Source organism: Octopus bimaculoides, chromosome 1 (genome assembly GCF_046866305.1).
Source record: "Octopus bimaculoides isolate indiv1 chromosome 1, ASM4686630v1, whole genome shotgun sequence".
Taxonomy (NCBI): Eukaryota; Metazoa; Mollusca; class Cephalopoda; order Octopoda; family Octopodidae; genus Octopus; species Octopus bimaculoides.
Genome location: NC_142928.1, coordinates 195517348 through 195530523, shown reverse-complemented (window position 1 = coordinate 195530523; position 13176 = coordinate 195517348). Strand labels below are relative to the sequence as shown.

At 40.4% G+C, this 13176-nt stretch overlaps 1 protein-coding gene across 4 annotated transcripts in view; it reads left to right on the top strand.

The window, feature by feature from the left end:
- LOC106869904 (uncharacterized) overlaps positions 1-13176 on the top strand; it is a 110668-nt gene that overhangs the window by 84039 nt on the left and 13453 nt on the right. The window contains exon 1 of one of the 4 annotated variants that reach the window (XM_014915831.3): positions 6437-7054. The exons of the other annotated variants lie outside the window; for them this stretch is intronic. Within the exon in view, the coding sequence (XP_014771317.1) occupies positions 7009-7054 (46 nt within the window). The 5' untranslated portion in view covers positions 6437-7008. Of the gene's footprint in view, positions 1-6436; positions 7055-13176 lie in introns of those variants that run through there. 4 annotated transcript variants of the gene reach the window in all.

The window sequence follows — 13176 nt, the reverse complement described above, 5'->3', positions numbered from 1 at the left end:
CTGCTCAGTATGTAGAAAAGGAGTAGGTAGTAACTCTATAAGATGTACCCGGTGCAAGCTATGGACACATAAGAGGTGCAGCAACATCAAAGGCAGGTTAACTAGCAAGTTAGTTTTTGTTTGTGGCAGATGTTCAGGTGCAATAAAGACTGCAAACAAACAGGAAACAACTTCTATCTCATTCCAGGGTGAAAAACTAGAGGTAGTCGATAGCTTCCGCTATCTGGGCGACCAAGTTAGTAGTGGGGGTGGGTGCGCTGAAAGTGTAGCTGCTAGAATAAGAATAGCCTGGGCAAAGTTTAGAGAGCTCTTACCCCTGCTGGCGACAAAGGGACTCTCACTCAGAGTAAAAGGCAGACTGTATGACGCATGCGTACGAACAACCATGCTACATGGCAGTGAAACATGGGCTGTAACTGCTGAGGACATACGTAAGCTCGCAAGGAATGAAGCCAGTATGCTCCGTTGGATGTGTAATGTCAATGTGAATACCCGTCAGAGTGTAAGTATCTTGAGAGAAAAGCTGAACATTAGAAGCATCAGTTGTGGCGTGCAAGAGAGACGATTGCGCTGGTATGGACATGTGGTGAGAATGGAGGAGGATAGCTGCGTGAAAAAGTGCCACACCCTAACAGTTGAGGGAACCCGTGGAAGAGGTAGGCCCAGGAAGACCTGGGCTGAGGTGGTGAGGCAAGACCTTCGTACATTGGGCCTCACCGAGGCGATGACTACGGACCGAGACCTTTGGAAATGGGCTGTGCGTGAGAAGACCCGGCAAGCCAAGTAAGATCGTTGCCAGTGCCCCTGGACTGGTTCTTGTGCGGGTGGCACATGAGATGCACCATTTTGAGCGTGGCCGTTGCCAGTACCGCCTGACTGGCTCCTGTAGGATTTTCGAGCGAGATCGTTGCCAGTGCCCCTGGACTGGCTTGTGCGGGTGGCACATAAAAGACACCATTTCGAGCGTGGCCGTTTTCGTGCGGGTGACACGTAAAAGCACCCACTACACTCTCTGAGTGGTTGGCGTTAGGAAGGGCATCCAGCTGTAGAAACTCTGCCAAATCAGACTGGAGCCTGGTGTTGCCATCCGGTTTCACCAGTCCTCAGTCAAATCGTCCAACCCATGCTAGCATGGAAAGCGGACGTTAAACGATGATGATGATGATGATATATATATATATATACATATATATACATATATATACATATATATATATATATATATACATATATATACATATATATATATATATATATATATACATATATACACATATATATACATATATATACATACATACATAGATACAGCAATGTCTGTGTGTCTGATGAAACATTAAGATGTTGCTCCTCCCATTTTTAATCTCAAGTTATTTAAGCTGTACACTCTTCAATCTTTCTTTCCAGTCTACGTGTATGTATGTGTGTGTGTGTGTGTACGCGCACGTGATGTTAGTTATGGGATAGGTTGCCCCACCCCCAAGAAAGCTCTCCTCTCACCACTACCATTCGTTGAATTCAGTCTGTCTAGTAATTACATCTGTTTAGGTGAGCCATAATGTACGAATCCAGAAGGATTAGTCTTTACTAAATCTCATCTTCTTACAGCCACCCAGCCAGAGGCTATTGTTTAAGTATGTCTACCTTTTCCCTACTTTTAGGGTGTGTATGACCAGATTAAATGGGGGCTGCAGGACACACACACACACACATGTATGTATATATATATCCACATATATATATATATCCACGTTGGTATGGAAACAAGGTGGTATCTTCTAATGATAAGACAGAGACATTTGATTGCTTTGTTAAAAGAAGAGGTTTTTAAATGTGGAGTTAATTTTTGTATAGCTTCTGAATTGGCGCTGAAGAGCCAAACCCTGGGATTAAGACTTTATGAGTAAGAGGAAACAGGAAGCTCCTTTTAATGCCAACCCATCCTGAGCTTACCCTTATTAAAATGTGTTCATATTTAAATGAAAATCATTATGAAAATCCGATTATGACATTGTGAAGTGATTATTGTGAATTTTTAGTTTGTCAGCAACAGTATTAGAGGATTGCTTCACAACCATGTGGTCTTGGGTTCAATCTCACTGTGCAGCATCTTTCTAAGTGTCTTCTATGATAATGGTGGGTTGACCAAAGCCTAGTGAGCAGATTTGGTAGATGGAAAGTGAAAGAAGCCTGTCGTGTATATGAGTGTGTGTGTGTGTTTATGTGTACCCTACAAAACAGACTTATCCTTAATGTAGTTCTCAGGGAGATCCAGCGTGACACCGAATGTGACAACATTGGCCCTTTGAAATACAGGTACAACTCAGTTTTGCTAGCTGAGTGAACTGGAGCAACGTGAAATAAAGTGTCTTGCTCAAGGACTCAATGTGCCATGAGGTATCAAACTCATGACCTTCTGATCAATAGTAAAATGCCCTAACCTCTAAACTACACATGTTAACCCTTTTGTCACCATATTTCTGTTAAGGTGCTCTGTGTTTCTTTCAATTACTTTAAATATAACAAAGAATTTAGTAAAATAACTTAGTTGTCATTAAGCTAGTGTTAGGAACATAAATTGTGACTAAGGTTTGATGGAAGATTTTAATTCAAAACTTATGAAAACAAGACATTTGTACTACAGAGCCAGGGGTGGTTTCAGCTGGGTCAGTATGAAAAGGGTTTAGTTTCATGAGCAGACTGTTCCAGCTGGAGCACTCATCATCATAACTGACAGATTGTAAGTTAGTTTTGTGCATCCTTGTCTTAGTTTTCTCATGATGACTATAAATGAGTATCTACATCCTACAAGTAATGTTGTAGGTCTCCAGTTTTCCACAGGGGAAATATTATGTTGCTTGGAAACGATTGAAGGTTGGCAGCAGGAAAGGTATCCAGCCAAAGAAACCCCTGCCTCAGCAAATTCTATCTGACCCATGCTAGCATGGGAAAGTGGACGTTGACCAACAGTGATGACGACGATGATGACAGAGTATATCACTACATAAAATTGTTTTTGGCAGTTATCAGTGGCCAGGCTACAGTTTCAAGTGACAAAAATTTTAATATGATATTGGTTTCAAAGGTTAGCACAAACCAGCAATTTTGAGGGGAGGGGTTAAGTCAATCTCACTGATCCCCCAATACCCAGCTGGTATTTATTGTACCTAAAAGGATGAAAGGCAAAGTTGGTGTCAGCGGGATTTGAACTCAGAACATAAAGACAAGCGAAATTCTGCTAATGATTCTGTCAGCTCTTACCTTAAATTTCGATTCTGCATTACAAGCAATAAATATTTAAGTGAAGTTAAAAGTGTGTTTGTATTTTGGAATGGCTAACATGTGTCTTTTATGCTGCAACAACTTCAATTCAACACGCATGGTTTCAGATGAGCACACTTTATATATATATATATACATACACATATATATATATATATATATATATATATATATATATGTATGTATGTATGATTAATTAAATGTATTCTGTTAGAATATTATACACTGAATTTATGAGTGCACTTTGTACAAAATGTCAAAAATATTAATGCGATATAGTATTTAGACATTAATACGAGCGATTATATATTCTGTATTTTGAAATAATAGCATGAAATTCGATACCAAAAAAATTCCTCACGAAGATATATATGTCTAAAATAGTATTGTATTAAAAATATATGTAAATATATGAAACATGACAGTTTAAAAATTTTTGAATTAATGTATCCTATGATCATTACATGAAAGTATTGTCACTATATATATGTGTGTGTGTGTAGTTGAAATTTATAGAAAAATAAAAGATGAAGACAGGTTTATGAACAACAAGCCAGTGTATTAGTTTGACGCTCGGGAAAATGGAAAGGTCTTTTACGTTTTGAGCCTATGCTCTTCAACAGAAAGGAATAAGAGAAAATAAACAGAGAGAGAATGAAAAAAACTTGTACACACACACACACACACACACACACACACACACACACACACGCACAATGGGCTCCTTTCAGTTTTCACCTCCAACAAATCCACTCAAAAGGCTTGGACCAGCCCAAGGCTATAGTAGGAAACATTTTCCCATGGTGTCACACACTAGGATTGAACCTAGAACCATGTGGCTGAGAAGCAAACTTCTCAACCACACAGCTACATTCTAGAGCAGTGGTTCTCAACCTTTTTTAATATCCAGGCCAGATCCAAAACCTGGTTTAGGAGGCAGCACCCCTGCAAAAAATAAATAAATAAAACAGAAGTCAAAGAAAAATTTATTACCTTTATAGAAAGAATACTATCAGGGGCTGCTGGAAGGATGCTTGAGGGCTGCATGAATTAATCATAGTTTGTGATTAAACCCCTAAAACTGATTTTGTTCAAGGGATGGAATGTAGGGGTTTTTTATTGTTTTGGAAACTGAAAGATTTTTACCCAACAGGAACATTTCTTTTTGGATCTGGGGGTCGTTCAGATCTGTCGGGATTTATAATGGTTCCCACTGTTGATAATAAATAGCAGTGAGTTTGTTGATATTCATTAAGGTTCATCATCACCAATACTGTCATTATTTCAATCATCATCATCATCATCATCATCATCTTCACCATTACCACTACAATCATTACTGTAGCCATTATCCTCCTTGCCAACTTTTTCCCCACCATCATCAACACCATCAAAAGCATGAAAAAGAATGTGACTAACCAGACATTAGGCCCCTAAATTAGACCCTTAGCCATTTTGAGGCCCTATTTTTGATGAATTGGACTATCCTAATATATTTCAATTATTTTTGAAAATAATTAAGAATTTGAATGGATTTAGTAAGATCGTTAACATAAAAAGGGTAATTATTTTATAAAAAATCCCTTCAAATTAAGATGATTTATGGGGACAAAATGAAGAAGTTTCAATATGAAATTGCGATGTGAAAGTTTAATTCAGAAATGAATGCTTTAAAACAGGTTGGTTTGCCACACAGAGGTAGGACTGGCGTTAGATTGGTTGGCAATCAAAACAGTTAACTCTTTAGAATTTAGATTTTGCTATCAAAAGTTAAATTCATTTATTCACATTGTTTTGAATTTATCATGCGTTGTCTTGTAGTTCTGAGATTTCTATAACATAACTGTTTATTTTTAGAATGACATTGTAGAGTAGGTGTCAGAGACTGGATCTGGCTGGTCTGAGCATAAAACGGATAGAAAATTTGGGGGTAGATATGGCCAATTTAAATGCCAAAGGATTGAGGTATATATTTAACCAGGTAGTAAGGATTAGCAATAATGGGACAGAAAATTCTGAACTTCAGGTAGCAAGCAATGGTTTGTTGACAAGTCTCTTCAGATGTTGTTAAAAAGTGGCTTTATGGTCAAGAGGAGCTTGGTTCCCAACCGTGTGGTTCTGGGTCCACTGTGCAGCACCTTGGGCAAGTGGCTTCTGCTATAGCCCTGGGCCTTGTGGATGGATTTGGTGAACAGAAAGTAAAAGAAGGCGGCGAGCTGGCAGAAACGTTAGCACGCGGGTGAAATGCTTAGCGGTATTTTGTCTGCCGCTACGTTCTGAGTTCAAATTCTGCCGAGGTCGACTTTGCCTTTCATCCTTTCAGGGTCAATTAAATAAGTACCAGTTATGCACTGGGGTCGATATAATTGACTTAATCCGTTTGTCTGTCCTTGTTTGTCCCCTCTGTTTAGCCCCTTGTGGGCAGTAAAGAAATAAGAATGTAAAAGAAGCCGGCTGTGTGTGTGTGTGTAACCTTGTCATGACATCATGTGATGGTTGTAAACAAACATCACCGTCATACAAGTGGTGTTGTTCATTTCCTGTCTTCTGGGGGGAAATGGTTTCAGTCGTGGTGACCTTGCTTGGAAACAGGTGAGGGTTGGTGACAGGAAGGGCATCCGGTTGAAGAAAATCTGCCTCAGTAAACTCCATCTGATTTATGCAAGCAAGGAAAAGTGAACATTAAAACGATGATGATGATGATGATGAAATTCTAAATAATGAGAAAAATGTTGACAGTTATTAAATTACCAACAACAGCATAGAGAAACAACAAAAATAGAATTTAAACTGTTTTGTCTGCCTGTCTGTCTGTGTGTCTGTGTGTCACTGTTGCCTCAGTTGTCTTTATACGTCTCTGATGGAACACAGTTTGTTGCCAACCGGCTTATTTCGTTCCTGCAGGTGTTTTTTTTACTACATTTTCACACGGTCCTCCCCACCTTCCCTTCTCTCTGAAGTGTGTCCCACAAATTCCCTTGCAAACACATTCCTCCACCATTTGACATCACAGAGGTCACATGTCTTACACCTTCTTTGCATTTCTCTCTCCCTCCCTCCTCCTTACATATACACACTCTCTCTCTCTCTCTCTCTCTCTTCCTTCCCCCCTCTCTTGTTATTGTGTCATCATCATCATCGTTAAACACGAACTAATTTAATACCTGACATCACACTTCAATCAACCGGTCGGACGTTTTGGGCCGAGATCTTTTCTGCCTTTCGGTGCAGTGACATACGCATCTGTGCCTGCACAACCAAACAAACACCAGACTGACGCCTATGTGCAGCAACTGCAACCTAAACGAAGAGATAAAATTTCAGGGATTTTTTTGTGTTACCAAACAGGCCCTTGTCTCAAAACTGGAAAGAATTTCATTAATTTACTTGATAACAGCAACATATTTCCAACATACCTGTCTTCAATACTCCTCTTCCTCTCTGTTGCCAAGTACCCTATTCTTCTCTGCACCCTTATATGCAAGTACCTGTGTTCATCACATGACCTACCACATAAAAAAAAAACAAAAACAAAAACGGGGACCATTGGCTCTATCCAAATACACCAAAAATATTTGCAGGATTATAACATATGCTACAGCTCAGATTGAACTCCCCGATCACTGGATTAACACCTCTGTTTGTCTTTAACACCACTACCGTTTCAAACCATTGCTGTACTCTTCACACCCATCTTTTCATCCCAGAAAACTAAAATTTTATGCCATGTTCAGCTGCCTTCATTCGTCCTGGGATCGATGTCTGTCATCAGGTTGGTTTGCTTTCTTGTAGTAGTAGTAGTAGTAGTAGTAGTAGTAGTAGTAGTAGTTGCTTATCTGGTTATCTTTTATTTCAGTCATTGAACTGTGGCCATGCTGGGGCACCACCTTGACCCCAGTGCTTTTTTTTTTGTTTTAAGCTTAGCACTTATTCTATCGGTGTCTTTTGATGAACAGTTAAGTCATAGGGATGTAAACAAACCAACACCAGTTGTCAAACGATGGTGGGGACAAACACATACTCAAACACACACACACACATACACGTGCACACACACACACACATACAATGGGCTTCTTTCAGTTTCCATCTTGCAAGGTTTTGGTTGCCCCAAGTGCCATACGGTGGTACTGAACCTGGAGCCATGTGGTTGAGAAGCAAACTTCTTACCACACAACCGTGCTTATTAATTTCTTTTGGCTCGGAACAGTTTCTTTAATCATTTCACCCTCTTTACTGGTTTCTGTCATTTGGTTGTGCCCATGCTGGGGCACTACCGCCAAGGGTTTAGTCAATAGTAGTATTGCCCTTAGTGCTTCTTTGAGTTTGTTTGTTATGTAATCAATCTCTAGTTGTCAAACCGCTAAGTTATGGGACGTAAAATGGTGGCGGCAGGGGTGAACAACCCAGACAACATTGGTTATTTTTGGACTTGTGAGAACATAAATTGAGCTGAACACATTGACATACATTTATATATCATCATCAATACCACCACCACCACCACCATCATCATCATCATCATTGTTTTAATGTCTAGTTTTCCATGTTTGCATAAGTCTGACAGAGTAGTCGAGGCATTTTCTGTGGTCAGATGTTCTTCCAGTTGAAAGTATTAGTATGCACGCACACGCACACACACACACACACACAAAGACACACACGTACCAGGTACAAAACTCTCAGCCTTTGAGTTACTTTTGTAAGTTTTCTGCTGATTAAAAATTAATAATGATAACAATAATAATAATAATAATAATAATAATAATATAAGCAATAGGACAGACTGCTATTCTTTTATTTGTTTCAGTCATTTGACTGTGGTCATGCTGGAGCACCACCTTTAGTCAAACAAATCGACCCCAGGACTTATTCTTTGTAAGCCTAGTACTTATTCTATCGGTCTCTTTTGCCGAACCGCTAAGTTACGGGGACGTAAACACACCACCATCGGTTGTCAAGCGAAGTTGGGGGGACAAATATAGACACACAAACACATACATATATATATATATATATATATATATATATATATATATATATATATACACACACATATATACGACGGGCTTCTTTCAGTTTCCATCTACCAAATCTACTCACAAGGCTTTGGTCGGCCCGAGGCTATAGTAGAAGACACTGGCCCAAGGCGCCATACAGTGGGACTGAACCCAGAACCATGTGGTTGGTAAGCAAGCTACTTCCAACACACCCATGGCTGCATCCCTTGTATCCTAAAAATAGACATCAATCCATCTTACCACGAAATCTGTGTTCTCTATAATGATAATAATAATAATAATAATAATAATAATGATAAACAGCCACAATCATCACGAAAGTATTAAATAGTTGAAGAGAATAAATAGCATCGTACTTGTTGGCGGCAGGTAGCAAGCACGCTACTCATGCAAGATTCCAGGAGTTCCATCAAAACCTGAGTTGTGGCTCTTTATGTTCTGAGTTCAAATCAGGCCAAGGTCAACTGTTGCCATGATTTCACAGAATTTTGGTAAAACCTGACACTGCTTGTATGAGAGTGACACTCATGTACTACTTGACATCTCATGGGATGTCAAGATGAGGAGACACACACATAGACACGCACACTACCACCACCACCATTATCATCACCACCATCATCATCACCAGGAGTAGCTGTGTGGTAAGTAGCTTGCTTACCAACCACATAGTTCCGGGTTCAGTCCCACTGCGTGGCACCTTGGGCAAGTGTCTTCTACTATAGCCTCGGGCCGACCAAAGTCTTGTGAGTGGATTTGGTAGACGGAAACTGAAAGAAGCCCGTCATATATATATATATATATATATATATGTGTGTGTGTGTGTTTATATGTTTGTGTGTCTGTGTTTGTCCACCCAACATTGCTTGACAACTGATGGTGGTGTGTTTACGTCCCCGTAACTTAGCGGTTCGGCAAAAGAGAACAGTAGAATAAGTACTAGGCTTACAAAGAATAAGTCCTGGGGTCGATTTGCTTGACTAAAAGGCGGTGCTCCAGCATGGCCACAGTCAAAATGACTGAAACAAGTAAAAGAGTATCATCACCACCACCACCATCACCATCATCATCATTTATTGTGCATTTTTCATGCTGGCATGGGTTGGATGATTGGCAAATCCTACCAGACTTCATTGTGCTCCCTATCTACTTTGTATGGTTTCTATGGCTGGATACCCTTCCTAATGCCAACCACTTTACAGTGCATACTGGGTACTTTTTATTTTGCTATTGGGACTAGTAGGGCTGCCACATAACTTGCCAAGGACAAGAAAAGGGAAGGGGAAGTGGGGGAAGCCCTTTGACTAAGCAGAAGAGTATTTGAGAAGGTGGAGAGGAGATATTATGCCAGGGATTGACAGAGATGTTTTGCTATGGGAAATAAACATGGCTGTCCTTCATACGAATGGATGAAAGTATCCAGGAGGAAAGAAAGGTGAGATGACAGCAATGGGTTCACAGAGCAAAACCTTCAGAAAGCAAAGGATGTTATGTGAGTAGTGGATCAGGAGGGGATAGTAACAACAGATGGTTAGATATGGGGGGGGGGGGGGTAGAGGTGAATGTAGGGAGCGATAGAGGTGAATGTAGGGAGCGATAAACAGGAGATGGGGGTTGTAGCGTGAGCAATACTTCTTCATGCAGCTGTCCTTGTCCATATGTATCCCATGACCAAACCAGTGCACCCTTCTCTCTTGCACTTTACACCTGATTCCTTTTATTCATGATTTCTTTCTCAGTATGTCAGCACTTTGTACCTGCACACTCGGAGTGGTTGGTGTTAGGAAGGGCATCCAGCTGTAGAAACTCTGCCAGATCAGATTGGAGCCTGGTGTAGCCTTCTGGCTTGCCAGTCCTCAGTCAAATCATCCAACCCCTGCTAGCATGGAAAGCGGACATTAAACGATGATGATGAAGATGATGACACTGGCATTGCACATCCATCAGAACATACTAGTTTCATTCCTCTCTAGTTTTTGTATATCATCTGCAGTCAAAGGCCCATGTCACACTGCCATATAGCATTGTGGTTTATACACAAGCATCATACAATCTGCCATCATACAATCAGAGAGAGAGAGAGACTTTGGTTGCCAACAGAGGTAATAACTCTTTGAATGTTCTCCATCCTATTGTTATTTTAGCAACTATACTTTCAGAACATCTACCACTGCTAATTTGGTCACCCAGGTAACAGAAACTATCTACCTCACCCAAGGAACCTGAGGGGCATTCAAGAAATCTATTTCCCCATGTGCCCTTAGTGCTCATTGCTCCTGTGCATCTTTCACATATCACCACTATTTTCTTTGTTAGCCTTCCTGTGATTCTGCTACACCTCTTGTGTGTCTATAACTTGCAGAGTATACTGTATGGAATTCCTGCCTACACCTTTCCTATATATTGAGCAGAGCCATTTACCTAAGATTGGTAGAGTCCCCTTCTGTTTCTTATTTCTTTATTGCCCACAAGGGGCTAAACATAGAGGGGACAAACAAGGACAGACAAAGGGATTAAGTCGATTACATCGACCCCAGTGCATAACTGGTACTTAATTTATCGACCCCGAAAGGACGAAAGGCAAAGTCGACCTTGGCAGAATTTGAACTCAGAACATAGCGGCAGACAAAATACCGCTAAGCATTTCGCCTGGCGTGCCTGCCTGCTTGCCACATTCATAGTTCTTGCTTACCAGAACTATGCTCTTTGCTAAGTTAATGTTAAGACCCTTTGACTCCAGGTTTTGCTTCCACACCTGGGATTTCTATTTTAGTTCTGTTACAGATTCCACTTTGAGAGTGAGGTCATCAGCATATAGTAATTCCCAGGGGAAACCTGTTCTAAATTCCTCTGTAATGACCGAGAGGACAATGGTGGGTAGCAGGGAACTGAGAACCAAACCCTGGTGTACTCCTGTCTGTACTTCGGATTTATCACTGAGTTCATGGTTAACCCATATCTCACTGACTGCATCCTTGTATATGGTGTGTATAGCTTTCACTTGCCATCTAGTTACCCTAGTTTCCTCAGGGACTACCATATCACAAAACAAGGGTCTCTGATGAAAGCTTTCTCCAGGTTAACGAATGCCAACTAGAATGGTTTACTTTTAGCTAAACACTTCTGCAATTGTCTAAGAAAATAGCATCAGTAGTTCTTCTCCCAAGCACAGAACCAAACTGCATCTCCTCCAGCCTAATTCCGTTTCTAATTAATTTGGCTATTACTCTCACTGTAACTTTCATTCATTCATTCATTCATTCATTTGCACACACACACCCACGCACACACCTGCCTCTTTGGCTGGCCCAGAACTATAACAGACGACACTTGTTCAAAGTGCAAAATCATGTTGTTAGAAAGTAAACTTAACCACACAGCTGTACCTTACCGATACTAAAAGGTTTGACCTATTTCCCCTTCACTTTGTCTATACACACCAAATAAAACAGAACATTTTGCTTTTTTTTCAATGTTTGTCCAAGGGGATTTTGTTGATAAGAAACAATATTGAAAGGATGATGTTATCCCACACATTCTCTGCACACAACCTTTGCTAACACCTCATATCCTTTCCTTTCGTTCTTATTAATAAACTTATTATAATGTATATTGGCCCTTTTATCCATTTACTTTGGTCTGTGTTATAAATTGAATTCATCATCATCATCATCATCATTTGATGTCCTTCTTCCATGCTGGCATGGGTTGGACAGTTCGACTGGATCCAGCAAGCCTCAGGGTTGTGTTGAGCTCCATTGTCAGCTTTAATATAATATGCTTTCTACAGCTGGATGTCCTTCATAATGTCAGTTATGAGTTTACAGGGTGGATTGGGTGCTTTTCTCATTGCACTGACACTAGTCAAGTTGTTGTGTAACTTACAAGACAGAAAAAGAACAGGGGAAAAAGTCCCCGTCGGTCAGTGTGTGTGTAGGGAGAGTATTTGAGATGGGGAGATGGCTTTGTGACTGAAGTCAGGAAGTTAAAGTATGATAGAGGGCCAAACACAGGTGTCTTGTTGTAGTGGAGATACACAGCCATTCCACATGATGTGGTAGGAGTGAGTGGGAGTAGCTGAGAGGAAGGCACAGATCTAGGGCTACATTTTCCAATGTGTCTTTCTTTTTATAAGGGAGTAGGGTGTGTTTTGAGGGAGACTTGGTTACCATTTCTGGTTGAGTGAACAGCTACCTAGGAGTTCTGTTGCTGGCTCACAGCCTGTTTGTGATGACATGTGTGTGTGTGTATGTTTGTGTATGTGTTAGTGAATGTATACCACTGTCTATTCTGCATTAAACTCGTTTACACTCTCACACACACACACACACACACACAGATTATTCCCCCACCACCATCACTGCCACCATCACCACCACCACCACCATCATCACCATATGGACACCTTCCACAGGATGGTATTTCCACCATCTTAAATATGTTGGTGCCAGGTGTTACACTCCATCTTTTGTCATTAATATTTGTTTTATTTGATTCTTTGGTGTCAACCATCAGACTGTACCATATTGATTTTGGTTAAGATTGAAATCATAAACGTTTATGACATTGAACCATGATGCTAACAAACTTTTTATGATATCACGCCATTATTATAATGTCTTAATGATATCATATTCAGAGCAGGCAATTTCTGTGATGGCTTACTTTAAAATGTCACCAAATAACAAACATGATATTGATCCACAATAATAACAATCTTGTATGCAAGTATGTATGTTTGTTCTCATCCGATTTTAATTCATCATCATCATCATCATCATCATCGTTGTCGTCATCGTTTAACGTCCACTTTCCATGCTGGCATGGGTTGGACAGTTTGACTGTGACTGAGGACTGGTTAGCCAGAAGGCTG